Source organism: Strongylocentrotus purpuratus, unplaced genomic scaffold, assembly GCF_000002235.5.
Source record: "Strongylocentrotus purpuratus isolate Spur 01 unplaced genomic scaffold, Spur_5.0 spur5_scaffold_2, whole genome shotgun sequence".
Lineage (NCBI taxonomy): Eukaryota > Metazoa > Echinodermata > Echinoidea > Camarodonta > Strongylocentrotidae > Strongylocentrotus > Strongylocentrotus purpuratus.
Window position 1 is genome coordinate 28,292,661 of NW_022145605.1, and position 21,055 is coordinate 28,313,715.

At 35.5% G+C, this 21,055-nt stretch overlaps 3 protein-coding genes across 3 annotated transcripts in view; 2 read left to right on the top strand and 1 right to left on the bottom strand.

Moving 5' to 3' along the window:
• Positions 1-11,070, bottom strand: LOC579985 (2-methoxy-6-polyprenyl-1,4-benzoquinol methylase, mitochondrial). Its single transcript, XM_030992160.1, has 7 exons — positions 10,878-11,070; positions 10,205-10,357; positions 9,241-9,492; positions 8,610-8,716; positions 2,244-2,332; positions 1,624-1,735; positions 1-866 (listed from the first exon to the last, which is right to left on the bottom strand). Exons 1-7 carry the CDS (start codon positions 11,068-11,070, stop codon positions 765-767), a joined length of 1,008 nt encoding a protein of 335 aa, XP_030848020.1. The 3' UTR covers positions 1-764.
• LOC115926797 overlaps positions 5,777-21,055 on the top strand; it is a 15,702-nt gene continuing 423 nt past the window's right edge. The window contains exons 1-3 of the mRNA XM_030992159.1: positions 5,777-6,338; positions 7,276-8,095; positions 14,948-14,951. Coding sequence (XP_030848019.1) covers positions 5,928-6,338; positions 7,276-8,049 — 1,185 coding nt within the window. The 5' untranslated portion in view covers positions 5,777-5,927 and the 3' untranslated portion in view covers positions 8,050-8,095; positions 14,948-14,951. The remainder of the gene's footprint in view (positions 6,339-7,275; positions 8,096-14,947; positions 14,952-21,055) is intronic.
• LOC115926796 (HEAT repeat-containing protein 6-like) overlaps positions 11,687-21,055 on the top strand; it is an 18,836-nt gene continuing 9,467 nt past the window's right edge. The window contains exons 1-8 of the mRNA XM_030992158.1: positions 11,687-11,856; positions 13,433-13,537; positions 14,062-14,202; positions 14,997-15,112; positions 16,483-16,597; positions 17,258-17,353; positions 18,382-18,605; positions 19,557-19,815. Of these exons, the coding sequence (XP_030848018.1) occupies positions 11,692-11,856; positions 13,433-13,537; positions 14,062-14,202; positions 14,997-15,112; positions 16,483-16,597; positions 17,258-17,353; positions 18,382-18,605; positions 19,557-19,815 (1,221 nt within the window). The 5' untranslated portion in view covers positions 11,687-11,691. The remainder of the gene's footprint in view (positions 11,857-13,432; positions 13,538-14,061; positions 14,203-14,996; positions 15,113-16,482; positions 16,598-17,257; positions 17,354-18,381; positions 18,606-19,556; positions 19,816-21,055) is intronic.

Here is a 21,055-nt window from a genome sequence, read left to right on the forward strand (position 1 = left end):
TTCTTCCAAACTTGCATGATAACAATGATAATGCTCACAAATTACTGTTCACCTCTTCCCAGAACTCAACCTTCTCTTTAATGGTTTAGGCGAACATAAATCCATATTTACTATAATGTTAACTGTATGTCCACATCTGTAGTAGATAGCTGTAAAAAAACAATCCTTTATAAACAATGTTTTTCATTTTTTAAGGTAAAACACTTAGACAAAAGAAAGAAGCTTCAACTACCTACCTATGAAGTTGGCCAAGTATTTTACCTAAGCCGAAACCTGAGTAAAATACTCATATTTCTGTCATATTTGTTGAGTTTAACACTGGTCCTGAGGCTTGTTTTATAAAATTTGATAGCAGTAACAAATTCTGAAACTCTTTAACAAATTTGCTCTTAGCTAATCAAATGCCATGATTTTAGTAGCTTATAACAGTTACTCTAACTTTTTATTAAAACATTTTTTTATGAAACAGGATAAAGGGCTTTATGTTAGCTGTGTCACTTGTTTTTCAATATGACGTTGGCAAGTCTCCTTTCTTTGTTCGATTTCTAAACGAGTCTCTGAGAAATTAGAGAAGCAGATTGGTGAAAGTTTGAATGAAATCAACACAAACAGACTGAACTGTCGGGTTCTCTCCATAGACGTTGGCAGCAAGATAGAGGCGGAGCTCCTTGATATGCACATGCCTCGAAGTGACATCACAGGTCGCAAGATCACAGTTGTCGTGACAAACTGACAACTCACAGGAGGAATGTGATACTAGTGTCCTATAACTTGAATCCAGAGTGTATTGCAGCGATGCCCAGAGAAAGGTTTTCATGTCTCACTAAGCTAAAACCTGCATCCTCTATCATGGCAGAAAACTCCTTCTGAATAAGCAATGGAAAAGAGCAATATAATAAAGAATAGAAGTCTGTTCTTGTGTACATATAACACACTTAAACTTTTCATTTGGGAAAGATCATTCCTGTGAATATAACCGACTGAACATCAGTGAATATCCGTTTCAACTTCAAAATATACATATCCATATCTTATTTTTTAAGGTAGATTGAACATAATACCAGTAGCAAATATATTCTCTCAGTAAAATGCAACTGATACTTAATGCATTCTGAATGTGCATGCCAAAATAAGAAAAAGGCATGTTTATACTAAAATAAAATTGTATTCAATGGGTTAAGAATATCAATTAGAAAATTTCTAAGATTCTCTAATTTTGATGATACCCTAGATCATTTTCTGTGGATTCTAGATATGCCTTTTGCATGCAAAATGTCCCTTTTCATGACACTGCATTATGCTGAGCTATATTAGGTTGAATCATTGTTCTTTACATGACATTTTATATGGGGAAGAGATATTCTCTTTGATTTTCCATCGTGAATTCATAATGTATGTTTTGAGTAACTAAATTTCATTTCGTTCATAAAATCTTAATTACTGTTCCTTATTTGATTGTAACGATTTGTACGTTTCTTATCTGTTGTAATAGCGCTCTGATCAGTTTTTCTGTAATAGCGCTCAATAAGAATCAATCATACTATTATGTAAAGGTGTAATTTAGGACAGCTTTGGTAAAGCTAATACCAAAGTTCTTTGACAAGGTGAAAACCACTGATTTACCTGGTTTGGAAACTGTCTGATGCTCTCAACCAGATACTTGTATGATTTCCAGTCACCGGCGATGACATCACCAAGGACAGGTATCACATCAAAGGAATATCTGTCATAGGCCCTGATGTCAAAATCATTTCATGTAAAAAAAAACAAAGTAAATTGTTTTTGATATGGAAGAGAAAGTGCATCTTGCTGGACAAAGGCATGGGACATGGTTATACAAGGTGGATGAATAGGTTAATCTGTATTTGCCACTCTCCATCCAGGTTTAAACGGGCACCTCATATGCATCAGCACTAGTTACTTCCTTGGCTCGGCTATAACCAATGTAATCTTGTGTAAGCACCATGAGCATCACTGCATGACAGATATGAATGGTACACATGTGGCTATTAATTAAGGTTTCAATTTCATTGATCCAACATTCTATTGATTACTTACTTCATGTACAATCTTGTGATTGGTTGTTATTGTTTTATGGACTGCATGTCAGCCATCTTGGTAGCCATTTTGAAAGATGAAGTAAAAAATAGCAGTGCAGCTCAAGTCAACAATCACGTCAGACTAGTTTGTTCTTGTGTGAGTCTTATATTATTAAAAGTATAAGTTAAGCCAAGTCTACTCACATCCTCAGCAATGAATTCTGAACCTCACTGAACTCTAAGCAGAGGAATCGACCTCCTGGTTTGAGCACCCTGTAAGCCTCATCCAGAGCCTGTCATATAGAGAATGCACACACACATCAGAAGAAGGATCATACAACATATGATGCTATGGAAACAATAGACCAGTTTGTAATTAGCACATGGTTCAAGTGTCCCAGAATATCCACAAATCTTTTAAAGCCCATCTGCACTAGTTTGCCCAGGAGGGATTAGATCTTCCTGCATGGTCACTGACAGGTGGTTATCTCATCAAATCAGCTCTCAATTAACATAAGGAAAAGTGGACTATGGGGGACCAACGGTTACCGCTTCGGCATTGTTTGCTATATAGAGGGCGCAAGTAGCTATAAGTAGTGCAGTGGGGCTTTAAACATGAGGACGTCCCACATTGTGCATTTTAGGATAATCACTGCCAAAGTCATGGAGGGGCTTCATAATACTTTTTGTTTGCCCTCTTGTAAAGAATACTCCCACCAGTGTATCCTAGATTGAACAGCTAGTGCATAAGCCGATAACGATTACACAACCGTCATGAACATGCATCCAAATAATCCAACTTTTGTTTTGATGGGCTTTACAGTATTGTACAAATCACCTTGATAATGCAACAGTCATTTTAGTTTGCTCAGCACTGTGAGCATCTTCAAAATGGCGCTTGGTTGGAATATGCTCCCCAGTGAGTAGAAAATGTGCATACATTGTGTTCAGACAAGCCTGAATCCACTGAACAGGATAATCATATATATATATATATATATATATATATATATATATATGTGCCGACAACTATGATATTTTTATATCCATAGCTCCTCTCCTGAGCTTTACAACTATGTCAGGTAGACGGAAAGTGGTCGCCCTGCCGTTTTCCTCTTTCTCTGTTATATTAATTTATTTGTCATGGGTAGTTAGATTTGTATGTTTATTTTTGTTTGCCTATAAGTCTAGGCCTGAAAGCAATTCACAACATTTCTTATTTCGTTTTGTTTTGCTGTTTTTATTCTTCGTGTACTATATAATGTCAATTTGCTTCATTAACTTTAAAACAATTTCATTCGACTGTAAAATTATTTATGCATCAACAGATTATGGCTGACTATACAATTCATGTCAAAATATGTTCTCTCAATGTAAGGGGTCTAGGAGATAGATTAAAAAGAAGATGCATGTTTGATTGGTTTAGGAACATGCAATTTGATTTATTTCTTTTACAAGAAACACATAGTGTTAAAGAATCGGAGAGAATATGGGCAAGTGAATGGGGATTTAAATGTTATTTTTCTCATGGTACATCGTGCAGCGCAGGAGTATGTATTTTGTTTAAATCAAATAGTAATTTGAAATTTTCCTCAATCCACAGAGATGATCAAGGGCGAATTCTTTTATTAAATGTAATGCATGATAATACAAATTTTACTGTTGTTAATGTATATGGTCCCAATAGCGACGATTGTAATGTATTTAATAAATTACATGATATGTTAGGAACGTATGGATCCGAACCTCTAATTATTGGGGGAGACTGGAACACGGTGCAAAACCCCTTTCTAGATAGACACCCAACTTCAAAACAATATCACCCTAAATGCTATGACTGCCTTGAAATTTTAAAAGAGGACTATGATTTGATTGATATCTGGCGTGTTGAAAACCCATGTAAGATTCAATATACTTGGCAATCTAATGGCTCTCAGAGTAGAATCGATTATTTTCTTATTTCTAGTAGTCTACGGGAGTTTGTTAATGAATGTGATATCAAGTTTGGCTATCGCAGTGACCATTCAGCTATAACTATTGAAATCAATCGATCAGTTCCTAAAAGAGGACCTGGTTTTTGGAAACTTAATTCTTCTCTATTGATAAATGAAAAGATAAAAGAAGAAATTAGACTATCCATTGTCTCTTTTTTAAATGAAACTGAGGAAACAGAAATGGAAAGGAAATGGGAATATTTTAAATTCAAAATAAAGCAAAAAATAACCTATTTGTCTAAATTAAATAAAAAAGAAAATAATCGAAATATAGATGAATTAAGAAAAAGAATCGAAAAAACACAACAACGTTTAAATTTGGATCCTCGAAATGATGAATTGAAAGAATTGATTGATGTTTATGAAACAGAACTGATTAGTTTACACGAAATTTACATAAGAGGTGTAATGGTTCGTACAAGAGCAACTTGGATAGCTGAAGGGGAAAAGAATACACGATATTTTTTTAATTTAGAAAAACGGAATTTTGATAAAAAACATATAACAAGATTATCTGTCAATGGGAGACTAGTGATTGAGCCAAAAGATATTTTGTTAGAAGAAAAGAATTTTTATGAAAGACTGTATTCAACTAGACGAACGGAAAAGGAAAACAATGAATTTTGTTGGGATGAATATGACTTACCCGTTTTAGAAGAAGAATCTGCAGTGTTATGTGAAGGTCCTATTACAGAAGCTGAATGTTTTGAAGCAGTAATGTCTATGCCCAATGATAAAACGCCCGGATCAGATGGGCTTTCTGTTAATTTTTATAAAGTGTTTTGGCAAGAGTTAAAAGATGACTTATGTCAGGTATTTAATAAATGTTTTGAAAATGGTGAACTTTGCCCCTCAATGAGAAGAGGAATAATTACTTTACTCCCTAAACAAGGAAAAGATAATTTATATTTGAAAAATTGGCGTCCAATTTCTTTATTAAACACAGACTATAAAATATAGCTAAAATAATAGCAAATAGAATAAAAAAGGTACTTCCACTCTTAATATGTTCTGATCAAACTGGTTTTATGAAAAATAGATATATTGGAGAAAATATTCGTTTGTTTTTAGACATGATAGAATTTTGTAAATCACATTTTGTAGATGGTCTTGCTTTTTCTATTGACTTCGAAAAAGCATTCGACTCTTTAGAATGGAATTTTTTGTACATATGCTTAAAGAAATTTGGTTTTAAGGAAAATTGTATTCAATGGATAAAAACACTTTATAATAACATTGAAGGTTGTGTACTTAATAATGGATATTCCTCACCGTCATTCAATATAAAGAGGGGTGTAAGACAAGGTTGCCCTCTTTCACCATATTTATTTTTAATTGGTGCTGAAATTTTAGGGGTGATGATTAGACAATCAAATGATATTATAGGGATCCGTGTAAACGACTCGGAAGTGAAACTTAGTCAATATGCAGATGATACTGTTATTTATTTATCAGCGACCGAGGATAATTTAGAAAAATGTTGTAATATGTTATCACTATTTGCAAGTATATCAGGTTTGAAAATAAACATAGAAAAGAGCAATATCGTTCGTTTAGGTAATTTTCAGGGTACTTTATGTTTAGATAAGAAATTTAAATGGGTTTCTGATTCATTAATTTATTTAGGTATAAAAATACCTGTCTCAGATGAACTTGATCTATATGATTTAAATTTTGAAGACAAAATTAAAGAAACTGATAATTTGCTAAATGTTTGGAGTAATAGGAGTTTGTCATTGGAAAAATTGCAGTAATCAAAACACTTGTGATTCCAAAGTTTGTATATTTATTTAGTAACACTCCTAGCCCACCCAAAAAGTTCTTTGACACTCTTCAAAAAAGATTATTTAAATTTATTTGGAACAATAAAGGTGACCGAATAAAGAGAAGTATTATGTATAATAATTTGAACGATGGTGGATTAAAAATGACGCATATAGAGAGTTTTTGTAAAGCCCTAAAAATTGCATGGGTAAAAAGAGTTTTGGACGAACAAAATGACGGTCATTGGAAAAAGTTGTTTTATGCCAATACTAAACAAATAGGTGTAGTGTATATATTCTTGTGTAATTTTGTAGGAAGCGACTTGAACTGTAGCGGCATAAATGGATTTTGGAAAGATATTCTTTTTGCTTGGTCACACTATAGGTACTACAACCCCGTGAAATTTAAAGATATTATGAATCAATCGCTATGGAATAACTCTCATATCAAAATAGATGGAAAAACAATTATGTATAAAAAATGGTTTGATAAAGGAATTTTGTTTGTAAAAGATATAATGAAAATAGATGGATCATTTAAAGTAGATATTCATTGATTTTAAAAACTAACTTTAATTTCATTATTGCAAAGTTGAAACTTTGATTCGACAAGGTTATCAAAATTCAATGCTTGGAAACATTCGAAGTAATGATGATTATAAATTATAAAACGCTGAAATACAGCCCCGGCATAGCACCTGAAGAGCTCTCCGAACGCTGCTGAGATGTGTGAGATCACAGTATGGACACGATTTGCACAAGCAGACGATGTCCCATGACATCTCACACATTTTCAGTGCCTGTGTTTTCATCTCCTCTTGAGTTCTTTCTCTTACTTCACTACCGTCAGGCTAAATGTATAATCTATTGCCTCACTCTAAACCCCGCGCATGGTTTTATTTCGATGACAAATGCAGCGATACAAAAATAAAGAAATCTGTCGCTTGTAAACAAAATAAGACGCCATTAAATATTCAGCTGCACACACCGCGGTATGTTCGCCGTTTCAAGAGGGAACAAATGCCGTCTTTAATATCATTCAGGTTTTTTTTTCAATTTGAAAGTCTGGTTTCTTTGATTGTTAATTAACCCCTATACTGTGTATTTACAAGCAAAAGATTTTAGTTATCGGAATCGGGTCATATCCCCTTTTGAATGGTTTGACACGCCATTACATTTATATACACTAAACTCATTATAATTTGACAAATAATAGCCTCGCAATTATGTTCATTCTTTATGGGATGTCGTCTGCTTGGGTAGGAGTGGTCCATATAGTGACGTCATTAAAACATCGTTATTTTACGGCGAATCTCTTGTATATCCCAGCTGCTATGGAGGTGGTTGTATTTGTATTTTTATAAATCACCCGATATGTAGTTGACCTAAAACGTGTCCGATGGTCATCTGTTAGCTTACCAGTTTCTAGTGATACATTAGTTGACATATTTGTGATTTTCTTTGAATTTCACCTTTAAAACTTTTTTGGAGTTACAGGAAATTTTACAGTTGAATCAAGGATGCTACTTAGAATATTTTGCATTGCTATTTTGTATGAAAAAAGAATGGAAAAGAATATTGAAAATAGGTGATTTAGAACAAGAACGAGAAGAAGATGGATATATGAAATTTATTACATTTAAAAAAGTAACCAAACCTTGTTATGAAAAATTAGTGTCTACATTTTGTTTAAATTTATTGAATACGAATCAATGTGAAAAATGGTCATATGATTTGAATGTAAATTTGAGAGACTTAATTCAATGGCAGAATAGATTTGAAATTGTATACTGGGTAACGCTAGACACAAAGATTCGTGTATTTCAATTTAAATTTATCCACCGTCGTTTGGCGACGAATGATTATTTGTATAAAATCGGCATACACAACTCTCCAGTCTGTAATTTCTGTAAAAAAGAACCACAAAGTTTATTGCATTTGTTTTGTACATGTTCTAAAATTCAGCAATTTTGGTCTGATATAAATGCTTGGTTATTAAGAAACAATGTATACACTCAAAAATTTTCATACCTAGATATTTGTTTTGGTTTTGGCGAAAAAACTCACCATCTTATAAATACAATTGTATTTTATGCAAAATATTTTATTTATAAAACAAAGTATGAAGAAAAAAATCTTTCGTTTTTACGTTTTACAAAAGAACTAGATTTTCTTCAACAAGTAGAATATATAATTGCATTCAGAAAAGGAAAACAGAATACACACAAACAAAAGTGGAGACCTCTAATTTAATTTGATTTGATATTTGATATCTAATTATTCGTTTACATGTCCATTTGTTAACTTTAAATTGTATTGTATTGTATTTGTTATGCAGATCGAATGTTAAAATGAACAACTATTGTAAATATCTTTGATTTGAAGCAATAAAAAAAATATTTAAAAAAAAAACAAAAAACTTTTGTTTTGATGGGCTTTACAGTATTGTACAAATCACCTTGATAATGCAACAGTCATTTTAGTTTGCTCAGCACTGTGAGCATCTTCAAAATGGCGCTTGGTTGGAATATGCTCCCCAGTGAGTAGAAAATGTGCATACATTGTGTTCAGACAAGCCTGAATCCACTGAACAGGATAATCATATATATATATATATATATATATATATATATATATATATATATATATATATATATATATATATTATGCTCTATATAAACCCAGAATATTATTATTATTATCATCATTATTATCTACCCATGGGCAGAAAGTATCTCCAAACTTGCTTATCCCTTCCCCCCTGCCCCTCCCCCCTCCCAAGTCCACCACTGACATTCAACCCTGCATCTTACCTGGTCTACATTTGTTACATTCCTGATACCGAATGCGATGGTGTATGCATCCATGCTGTCATCTGCTATGGGAAGCTCCTCAGCATTACCACACACCCACGATATACCTGCAGACATGAATCAACACCAGTAACAAAAGATATATTTTAATTAGAATTTAAGGCTTTTAAAAAATTGGTGGTGATGGAATTCCTGAGGTGACTGGTTTAGAGATACTGAATGTTTATCACACAATGAATTGGAATCTTTGGACTAGCTAGAGACAATATCAACAAAAGCTCATTTACTGGAAAGCACATTTTCACATGAGACCATTTATTATGCACACAGTCTTGAGTTTCTTGACAAATGCCCCAGTCGAATTGCCAAAGCCAAAGCCAAAGGCCCCCTTCCCCCAAAAACATACAAAACAAACAAACAACAACAACACTTGTATCTAAAATGAATGCCAGGGAGGATTATTGTGGGGGGGGGGGGGGGGGGGGGTTGCAACAATAGCCATTGGGTATACTCTCTAGTCTGTTATGGCACAGAAATGTATGTGCCCTTTAAGCAGTTTCCTGCACCATATCTTAATTATGATCACATCGGCCTATAACTGCTGCTTTTGAAAATGAAATGACACCCTTACCACTCTGTATGCCTCTCTGCTTGGCTCTCTTCTTCCCGACTCTCAGCATGTTCTCATTGATATCACACACAGTCACATGTTGCTCCAGAGGCATAGTCTGCCCCGCCTCCTCTGACTCTCCATCTCCTCGCTGGATCGCATCCTCTCCCGTCTCCAAGCCTGACCATCTGATCTCCTCCGGCCACTCCTCGGTAAACTCTGGATCTTGCTTCAGATGGTTGATGTAGTCCAAGAAGCGGAAGGCTATGTCACCTAATGGTGGATAAGATAAGATATTTATTCGTCTTTCTTTCAAATGTCACATAGAACATAACATTAGATCATTACACATTTACAATGCAAAAAAACAAATTATGGCAATGATAAAAACAAAGTTAACTAAAAGAAAGACGAGGAGACCCTGGTAAAAGCAGAGCTTGTAAGTTTTAGGGTCCCCTCTGGGCCAAATAAACATGAAGGTAGTACATTTTGAATGATTAGAATTGACCCATTAAAAGTTTGAAGAAAAATGCCCTAAAAGTTAGAAAATGTCATAAATTTTTCAATTTTTTTTGGCAAAATTTCCAATGAGATATCTCGGGCTAGAGTTGAGTCTATGGAAAATGCCTCTTTTACCTATATCAAATTGAATCCCAAAGGTAAACATCCATCGAGATCATCGTGATCTGCAAAATAAATGCAGATGGCTTGATAAAGGTTTTTCTTTCTGATTACAGAACATGCGCATTATGATGAGTGAACGCTTTAAGTAGGACTGTACTACTTTTAGCTACTTGAGCCCTCTATGTAGAAAAGAATGCCTAAGCAGTACCCGTTGGTCCCCTTTGTCTTTTGTTAATTGAGACTTGAGAGCTGATTTGATGAGATAACCATCTATCAGTGACCATGCAGGGAGGTCTAATCCCTCCTGGCCAAACTAGTGCAGAACTGCAGATAGAGTTTCAGGTTGCAAAGACCAACTTACCTGTTCCACCAGCAACATCTAAAAGTCGAGTCCCAGGTGTGGGTTTGAGCACGGCCTGCATGAAATAGTCCTTCCACAGACGATGAATTCCAAGGCTCATAGCATCGTTCATGGTGTCATAACTGTCGGCAACGCTGGAGAACACTTGATGAACTGGAAAAAAAAGTTTTTGTTACTGCTGTTAGTTTATTGTACATAGGTGCGCTCGAGGAGTTTGCCAAATTCAACAACACTTAAAACAATTTTTTTTTTTTAAACACTTATCGCTATTGAGCATGTTGAGTATTGTCAACGCATAAATCAGCTGATTCTACTAGTAGTAGTACTAGATCTAGATCTAGTCGTTAGATTAAACAACATTATGATTATTAAAGATTATGCTGTCATCTTTGCCAGCCGACGCCTATGCTCGCGCGCGCGCCTAAGTCAGATTTGCAATAAGAATAACATATCATAAAATAACATCTTACACATGATACAAAGCGAAAGGAGATAATTATGAACATTACTAAAATGTAACAAAAAGTAGATCTCTATGGAAGAAGTTGCGACTTGCGCTGCCATCAGCACCACCATCAGCACCACGTCCACTACTCCACCGAAGGTCTAGACTAGACCGCTAGTGACGGGAGAGATTGTCCTGTCTGCCCGTAGGCTTCTATCATCATCTTACCCCTCTCAGTTTTCTCTGCTTTAGACACATTCTCGAATCCAAAATGTGTTTCATCTTCACTCTGTGGGGCTGTATCTTTGGAAGCAAAGTTTCGCGTGCCAACTGCTGAGATACGTGGTCCAAAAAGAAATTTTCGAGAGCGAGAGAAACAGGCACGACAAAGTTTCATGGGCGCTGCCATCTTGAATTCCATCCATACACAAGTTAGACCGAATTTTCCGTCTCTTTCGTTCGTTAGCCTCTTATTGGGGTAGGGTCGGCTCTCTCTTTAGAGACGGAAGCCGTTTATACACATGTCCTTGCTAACGCCACGGCCAGTTCTGGTCGTAGCGTTTTGCCCCCAAAATCCCCCAAAATGTCATTTTACCTCGAGCATGTTATATTGTAAATTAGGCCTAGGCTATAATAAATCAGTTCCACTTACCAACTTGACTGAAATAATCAGTTTAATAGTCCCTTTTTAGGAAATTATGGGTCAAAATCGGAATCCATGTTGAAAAAGATTTTCAAAATGGATTTCGATTTTGATCCATAATTTCCTAAAAAGGGACTATTAAACTGATTATTTCAGTCAAGTTGGTAAGTGGAACTGATTTATTATAGCCTAGGCCTAATTTACAATATAACATGCTCGAGGTAAAATGACATTTTGGGGGATTTTGGGGGCAAAACGCTACGACCAGAACTGGCCGTGGCGTTAGCAAGGACATGTGTATAAACGGCTTCCGTCTCTAAAGAGAGAGCCGACCCTACCCCAATAAGAGGCTAACGAACGAAAGAGACGGAAAATTCGGTCTATACACAAGTGTGCAACATGGATCGAAAATTCATCTCAGAAGAGAGGCAGAAATTCAGAGCTTGTGTTTCTAAATTACGGAATTTAGTTCCATCTCAAAATGAAGATAGTAGAAAGACACTTAATGCTCTTTTGGATGAATTCAATTCTCTAGATTATTCTATTTATGGATTGATCGACGAGGTAAGTTTTTATGAATTAGATTTGTCAAGCCCCACTCACTGATTTTTATGTTGCCTAGATTGATCACAAATTATGAATGATTATTCCTTTTGGCTTCATGCTTTATCATGTTATTTATCGTTTATTATAATCCTTTTAAACTTTGTAAGAAGAATTTAACGCCTAAATTCCTAAATTTACTTCAGATTTTTAATCAAATTCGCTTTCTTTTTCCTTTTATTCATTCATTAATTTTTTTAAAAGAGTTACAAGTCACAAAGTGTTTAAAGACGAGATTAAAGACTTGATTGGTTCAATTTTTGAATGGCAAATCATAATATCAATAGGATATATCTAGCTATTTAAAAAAAATATATGCCACCTTGTAGTTGTACGATTTCTGTGAAACCAGAAATGTTTGCGACAACACACTTTTGCAATATTTGATATTCATCTGCCTGAAACTCCATGAAATTGGCAAAAGTGTGATACTGAATGATGTAATCTCTCTATGAATCATGGGGGCCGTTTCTCGAAACCGTCATAACTACAAGATCAACGACATCTCGCCACTGTCGCGCAACTTGTCAGCTAAGTGTTTCACGAAGCCGTCTTTGCCAAGATGAGCGACAACATCCGCGACAAGCGAGTTGTCACTGCTCCAAACCTGTCATATCTTTTTAATTGCTGTAAAGCGCCATCACAAGTCATTTTGTTGCCATTCCATGGGCCGCGAAATGGACGATTAGTTTCTCTATCATTTTGAGAAAAATATACACAAGTTTGGTACGTAATTCTCTGGGATGCGAAATGCAAATGTACAAAAGTGAGAAAACAAATTATACAGAAACTTTAAAAAGCTGAATATAAACATTGAATCACAAATCATTAAACTATAACATATAAATAAGTTGATAGTCGATCCATAGTCTTTTCTTAGAATACCGTCATACCTTTGGGGCCTATGTGCATTATTATTCCCTCTCTAATTACTTCTTCCATATTATATTTTCAATATCAAATCAATTATATAACGAGTATTTATGAGACTCTAGAATAAAAACTGGCTGAGAAAAGACATTTTGCCTAAAATTCCTCGTCACGATAAACAAAAAAGTACGTATTGATAAACTATCACATTACGGTATCCTTCAACTAACTTTTGATTCGACTGTCAAAAAAAAAACACTCACCGGTTTTACTTCAATTTAAGAATCTTTACAGAAATATGCAAATCGTTTGATGATGTAAATATGATAATGACACTATTTATTATTTATTTTAGGAGAATTTATATGTAAATATTTCTTTTTGAACAATTTTAGCCCCAAAACTTGTTTTGGGTTATTCTTCATAAATCAAATGGATCATGACAAAGACATTCTTCTTGAGCTGCTAGTATCGCGATATATCGATATCATGTCTGTCATGGCTTTGTGAAACGGTTTATCCACTTCATGACATCTCCGTAGGTCGGCGACAAAGATATGACTGTCATGGAGTTGGTTTCGAGAAACGGCCCCATGGTCTAGCTTTCTCTGTCCTTACGTCTTGAGGTTGCCTTCATTGTTTATCATTTTTTTTCATTTTATGACAGGACGCTGGCCAGATCTTATGCCAAGCATGTCGTGTAGTCCCTCTTCAAGATAATTTGATGGTTACTAAAGTTTGCCAGCTGATAGTCATCATTACTCATCAAAAGGTAGGTTTCCAGGAAAATCTATCCTTGATTGCAAGTCAGTCTGGAGGAATCTATGGGTTTAAAACAAATTGAAATCATTAATCTTTTTCACTTTTTTATTTGGCAAATTGATAATGGTACTGTGACATTACAAAAGAATACTGGGTAATGATAATAATGCAGGCAGTGAGTGATTTAGCTCAGGTCGTCTGGATAGCTTTTTGAAAGCTTTGAAAAAGCTCTGAAATCTGGAAAAGGTTAGAATTATAACGATGCAAAAAGAAATGTTGCTAGGTAAACATTTCACTTTTAAATATGCAAATAGGTATTTAAGCTGTGATCCACTGCGAGTTAACGTCTCTCATGTTTGCTCCTGCTCTTCATCTCTTCTAAATCTCATAGGATCTTTTATTTATTGGACATATTTAACACATGCCATCCTTGACATTTCAATGCCTAGTATAGTTGTACTTATAAATTGCACATTTGGAATCCAAAGTATGAAGTGTGATGGTGTTCAGTTGTTGTTGTTCCTTTTTTTCCAGGTAAAGCTATCTAAACCCAGTACTACAGTGCTGCTAGAGTTTGTGATCGGAGTTAGCAAGCAATGTGTTTCCTGGATGCTTCCAGACACCCTAAGGGCTCTAGGTGCTGTGCTCTATGAAAATGGACCAAAGTGTGAAATGGTAAGCAGAACTAAATTTATAGAGGTGTTGTGGTCTAGCAGATAGGTCACCGGGCTGTAGATCGCAAGGTTCGGGGTTCAAATCTCAGCTCGGCACTAACTTTCTTTGGTAAGACATTAATCATCATTTGCTATTCTCCACCCAGGTGTTCAATGAGTACCCAATAGAATGGGAGTGTTAATGAAGTTTGCTCAGCATTGGGAGTGTCTGTTAAATATGGCGCCTGGCTGGAATGCTCCCCAGGGAGTGGAGAACATGCTTAGCTTATTGTGATGAACTGCAAATGTTAACAAAGAAATAAATATCCCAAATGGGAAATAGTCACCTACGTGTAAGTGCATTATAAAAATCTTGACATGTGCATCTGACCATGGAGCCATTCTTCCAAGAGTTTGACTCCTGGGGGGTGTTTCACAAAAATCCTAAGTCAAACTGAACTCTAAGTTGGACTTAAACATTATGGAGAGCCATTTGCACCTTAAAAATAAATATATTCAAAAGAGAAAATTCAAGTATTTTAGACTTTTGTAAATTCCACATCAAGAACATGAAATCTCCTTGATGATTCGAATCAACATTTTATGCCTTTTAAAATAACTTTTACAAAATATTTTCATAGATGCTAAGTTGCTAACGGCTTTCCGGACGGCTTTCCATAACTTTTAAGTCTAACTTAGAGATAAGTTCAACTTAGGATCTTTGTTTAACACCCCCTGTTTTGGGCTTGTGCCTCTCCTGTTAGTAGTGTTGTTATTTGATATTGAATCTGTCTTTTTTCCTTTCTCTCCTGTCAGTTTCTTGAGGAGATGTTGATGCCTTCTCCTCCAGGTCTCCTGCAGAAGATGGTCTTGTCCCATGACCTCGAGGTCAGACGGACCGCTATCCTCTGCATTGCTAATGCTTGTATGAAGTAAGTTATCAATATCAAATTATGTACTGTTTGATTTTCTATTTTTAATGATTTCTTAAATTATATTCTACACACCTGGAGAAACCATAAAGACAAAAAGCAGTCCAAAGCAAAAGCTCAATATCATTTATAGAGAAAAAGGTATAATCTGGCTGGAATGCTCCTCAGGGAGTGGAGATTGTGCACACAGTGTGTGCTGGCAAGTATTGAATTCAATGAACAGGGTAATAGAGACATCGTAGATGTATTAACCCTACGTTAACTTTAGGGGGGGGGGGGAGGGGTTAATTTGACCCCCCCCCCCCAACTGTAGAAGTTTTGTGACTATTCCGAAACCGTGGCAGATATAAAATTTTCCTTTCATGACTTTTTTCTTTTGAGTCTTAAGCATCTTTTAAAACAATTTTTTTTGAAAATCGATCGTATAGTTACAAAGTCACATGACCTTCTGTCTCCGTATGTCAGCCCGAAAATCGCTCATTTTTGTGATTTGTGTACAAAACATATGGAAATGTCATTTTTCCTAAAAAGAGATAAAACATTGGTTATGTAGTCTTGTTTAAAGTTTAGGTGTTTGTTTTGGGGTCAAAATAGTTGAATTGTAGTTATAAATGAAATAAAACAACAAAAACAACAAAAACAATAAAATACATAAGTTAAAAAAACAATGAAATACATAAGAAATTATAAAAACAAGAGATAACATAAGGAATAACCTGGCTCTTCCAATTTTTTGTGTTGTATTATTATTCCAAATGGTCTAACAAATTTATGTAGTGAAAAAGAATGCTTAAATATGAATAATGTATGATTTATGGGCAAAAATGTGAATTTTATGACCTTATTTGCATAAATTACCATAAAAATGCAAATGAGTGGATTTAAAAAAAAATTGAAATTACCATAGTATTCTATACATTTCACTTGACATGTATGCAAATTTTCACAGCGATCGGCAGTGAAACGGCCGAGATCTTAAGGGGGGGACCCCCCCCCCCCAGTAAAAACCTGGTCTGAAATAGCCCAGTTAAAATAGGGTTAAGCACTATACAAAAGCAGAATATTATTTATTATTATGCAAAATAACCAAAATGGCATGTATTATTGCTCTTAAAATTAAAATGCATGTACTGTATGCTCATATTTTCTGCATAAAATAGGCCCAAGTTCTCAAAATTCAGTAGTCAATGTTTATGCCTCCAAAAAGTATTTATGAGCCTCAGTCAAAATCTAGTTGACATGATTTTTAATTACTACTGGCCAGATCTTTCACCAGGCATACTCCTGATTTTTCAGGATTTAGTTAAGATAATTTTCCAATTAATTTAGAGGAACTTCTTATTTTTCAATTGCTGTTTTTATTGAAACAGGAGTGACGATGGGAGAGTAATCAGTGAACCTCTTCTTAGTCTCAGTTTTGATGTAATCTTATCGGCGCTTCATACTCCCAAACCAGCTGGTTGTGATGACTACACACAGGTTAGAGTAAGTACAAAAACATAGTCACCAATCGTTCCCATTTTGCAGGTATGCTTACAATTGTATATTGATGTTATGAGCCCTATATCCCAGTCTCTACTGAAAAACTTATTTCATAACATCATACAAAGTATACCTTATTCTTGCTTTTGTGTTGAGAGATTGAGAATTTGTGCTGTGGTAAATTACCAGGTACATGTTAATAACTGGGCATCAGCATGCTCACTAGAACATTATACACCTGTCAGGATTTGAGGGATTTTAAGCTTCAGAATAACTGTGGAGGGAGGGGGGTGCCACAGTATTTCAAAAGGAAGACTAAATTGTACATATGCCAGTTCATGTATGTACAGTAGTTTTAATACAGTGCACACCTGGAACCCAATCAAGTTTACTGAATGAAAGTTTCAAAGTTTTATTATGTGCAAAGTGTATTTGTATAGTTACCAGAAAAAATGAATTATGTTTGAACAAAATGTAATACCTCTGTTTATCTTTCTGTTGGAAATGAAATAAATATAAATTTAATTGAATTGAAAGGAATTAAACAAAACTACAGCTTGATTTTCTCTCTTTCACTTTTTAATCAGGAATGCTTATAATGCTTTTGAAGCCCCTTCGTTTGATCGTACCATTTAATCACACATTAATATTCTCTTTGTTTAGTTCTTATTAGGAGCTCTTCGTGGTTTACAGAACCTTCTGTCTGCCCAGAAGAACATCCATGTTGACCATCTTGGCTCCGTCTTGGCAGCTCTGAAGGTGAGTGAGTTACACTACTCTAATAATAGCTGATAATAGCTACATGTAGTTCTTACATATAGTGCTTTTCAGGACCGAAGGCCCTCTCAAAGCGCTTTATATATATTACTACCCCGGTCATCATATTCAGGCTTACCCGCACACAATGTATGCACATTCTGCACTCCCTGGGGAGCATTCCAGCCAGGCGTCATTTTTACAAGCACACACTCCCTAATCTAAGCATCCTACCAGGTACCCATTTAACACCTGGGTGGAGAGTGGCAAATGTAGATCAATGTCTTGCCAATGGACATTAGTTCTGCGGCGGGACTTGAACCACGGACCTTGTGATCCACAGTCCGGTGACATATCCACTCGTCCACGACACCTCTACGAGATTCTCATAGTCAAAGGATTTGATTGCAATAGGACGGGATGTTTATGTATACCACAGGATGAATCATAAAACTTGGCCTTGGCTCACTAAACACGTACCTGATTAACCCTTTGACTAAGGGGACCGGGTGGCTACTGTATCAAGCCCTTGGGAATGAATAAATTCAGGAGTCAATGGCTTAATGAGCAACATTTAAACATATATATATATAGTGGAAAATAAATCCCTTCTTTATGTTTCTCTGTTTCTTTAACTTCATGCATTTGTATGGACCTGATTTTGAAATAGTTTATCTTTCTTTCAAGTGCATTTTTATAGTTTTTGTTATGAACCAAAATCATACCTTGCAGTCTAAACCCTATGTACCTTTAACAATTAAAGTAATGATATTCTTGTTTAATGAAAACTTTTGCTGTCGGAAAAGGGAAATTTTCTTTATATAGCTGTAAATTATATTGTGTTTTTAATAATAATAATAATAATTAGATTCTTATATAGTGCACGTATCGACCTTGCAAGGTTCTCAAGGCGCTCCAACATTACCAGAGCCCTTCAGATCTTCCCAGAGTTTAACAATTCTCCGCTCCTCTGCATTTGTTATTACTCCTTGTATACAACATCAATATGATTCCTCTCTATTTATTCCTAGAGCTATTCCCTGTACGGTCTACCAGGCATTGGTACCAACCTGCAGATCCCTTCCACCCTCTTCCCTTCCTCCCTCTACCAAACCAGCCCATCCCCTGCCAAACCCAGCACACAGCAGAAAGGGGATGATGTTTCAGAGGGGAGGGGAGCACAAGGTGTAACACCCAAGTCATCTACTGGAAGGAAGAACAAGAAGAGAGGAGGCAAGAAGCAGCAGGAGAAAGAGTGAGTGTGGAGAGACCTCCTCTCGTCCTCTCAAACCTCATCCAGTTTAAAGGGGAAGTCCACCCTGATATTAAGCTGGTTTTGATAGAAGTAGAAAGATGAAAGAAACGGGTCGGTAAAAGTTTGAGAATAAAAACGATTAAAACAAGAAAGTTATGCATTTTTGAAGGTGCGATCAATCAAACACAAATTCTCAAATCTGTGACGTATCTTGCGAGCTCTCCTCCCATTTGCCTTGTACTAAGAAAATAAAATTCCTATTTTCCCTTCAGAAAATTTTCAATCATACATTCACTCTAAATGTATGGTAATTATTGCAAATACGGGTATCTTTTGATACAACCCCTGTGTGAAAAAATCTCTTCCATCATCAATAAATAAAGAAAAATAAAAGTTTATGGAATTTTCTGTACAGAGCAAATTTGTGTTCCACTGATGATAACTTTAGATATCCATAACTTTCCTATTTTTAATTGGATAATGCTCAAACTCTCCATCTTTTAAATCCCATTTTCTGCTTCCATTAAAACCAATATGATATCAGGGTGGATTTCCCCTTTGAAGGGTGATTCTGTGTGTTGTGTTCCACAGGACATTATGTCTTTTATCCATTTAATTCATTTAAAAAAAAGAGAAAATCCTTTGATATTGCCATTTACTAATGGTTCTTTCTGGGATTACCACCTTTAGTCAATGGACATAGCAAGAGATATTACATTTTTGAATCCTACTCCCCTTAGGGGCTCTTGGTCCTTGAATTTCATATATGTTATTTCCTTCTTCACATATTGATTTACCAGTGTTCACTTCAGTTGTTGATATAGCTGAAAATTCCTGAAAATAGACTGGAAATTATACAGGTTCGCTCCATTGAATTTTAGATGCTTGATTGCTTACTTGCATAATACAAATTCCTGTGTATATAATGAACCATGTCCTATCTTTGTGTAGGCAAGCAAAACAACAGCGAGAGAAACAGGAAGAAAGTCCAACAATTTCCATCAAACAGGGAGGACAACAACCTGATGGAACAGCCACAGCAGATGGCTCTTCCAACCCAGACACACTCTCCTTCTGGCCGAGCTGGGGTAGAGTGAGCAGTTCAGAGTCAGAGTACTCTGATTCAGAGGGAGGGCAGGTATCAAAACTAAGATCAGCATCCTCCAAAGTGAGACAGGCTTCTCTAGGGTGTCTGCACAGTGTGGTGAAGGTGAGAAAGAGTTTTTTTAAAGCCTGTCTGTAATAGTTTGGCTAGGAGGGATTCGACCACCCAGCAAGGTTGCTGAAAGGTGGCGATCTCAACAACTCAGCTCTCAATTAACGTAAGAAAAAGAGGATCATGGGGGACCAACAGGCACCGAATAGGCATTGTTTTCTATATAGGGAGAGCAAGTAGCTTCAAGTGGTACAGTGGGCCTTTTAAAGAAACTTAGAAACTTAGAAAAAAAGAGATCTGTTAGGGGTTGGAGGTTTTATTTGGTCATGAGAACTTATCTTACCCATGGGCCCATATTGAGAATTCAATTTCATAGTGATGTAATTTTTGTTTGTTCTTTTAATTACAGAATTATATCAATTTTATATGATGAAGAGGTTCACACTTAGCACTCTGTAAATCAGTGGATTAACTTCATCCAGTTAGTAGGGTTTCGAGTCTGGTTATAAAGAAGTTGTTATGAGTACTGGCTAATGAGTCTATGTAAGAGACAATGTACATGTGTATGACTAGTAACATTTAAATGCATGTCATACTCTGGCACTCCCTCCTAATGCCCCCCCCCCCCCCCCCCCCCTCAGTAGAAGTAGCAGGTATATTACATGTAGTTACTAGTATCAATATCAGTACAAAACTGTAACTTGAAGACAATGAGGTCAGCAGATAAATGATTGTAGGTAACAATAGAGAACGTTCACCATACCGGAATAAGCAAAAATTGCAGTTTGATAGAGAATATCGTCACTTTCATGCAGTTTGCATGTATTACAGTGGGGGCTTTAGTGCTTGCTCCAAAATTATAGGGTTAACCCTAAAAATCACTCATTTTGTGATTTGTGTACAAAACATATGGAAATATCATTTTTCCTAAAAAGAGATAAAACAAAAAAAAACAATGAAATAAATAAGAAATTATCAAAACAAGAGATAACATAAGGAATAATCTGGCTCTTCCAATTTTTTTGTCATGTTATTCCAAATGGTCTAACAAATATATGTAGTGAAAAAGAATGCTTAAATATGAATAATATATGATTTATGGGTAAAAATGTGAATTTTATGACGTTATTTGCATAAATTACCATAAATATGCAAATGAGTGATTTTTTTCAAAAAAATTGAAATTACCATAATATTCTCTACACTTCACTTGACAGGCATGCAAATTTTTGCGGCGGTCGGCAGTGAAACGACCGGTAAAAACCTGGTCTGAAATAGCCTGGTTAAAATAGGG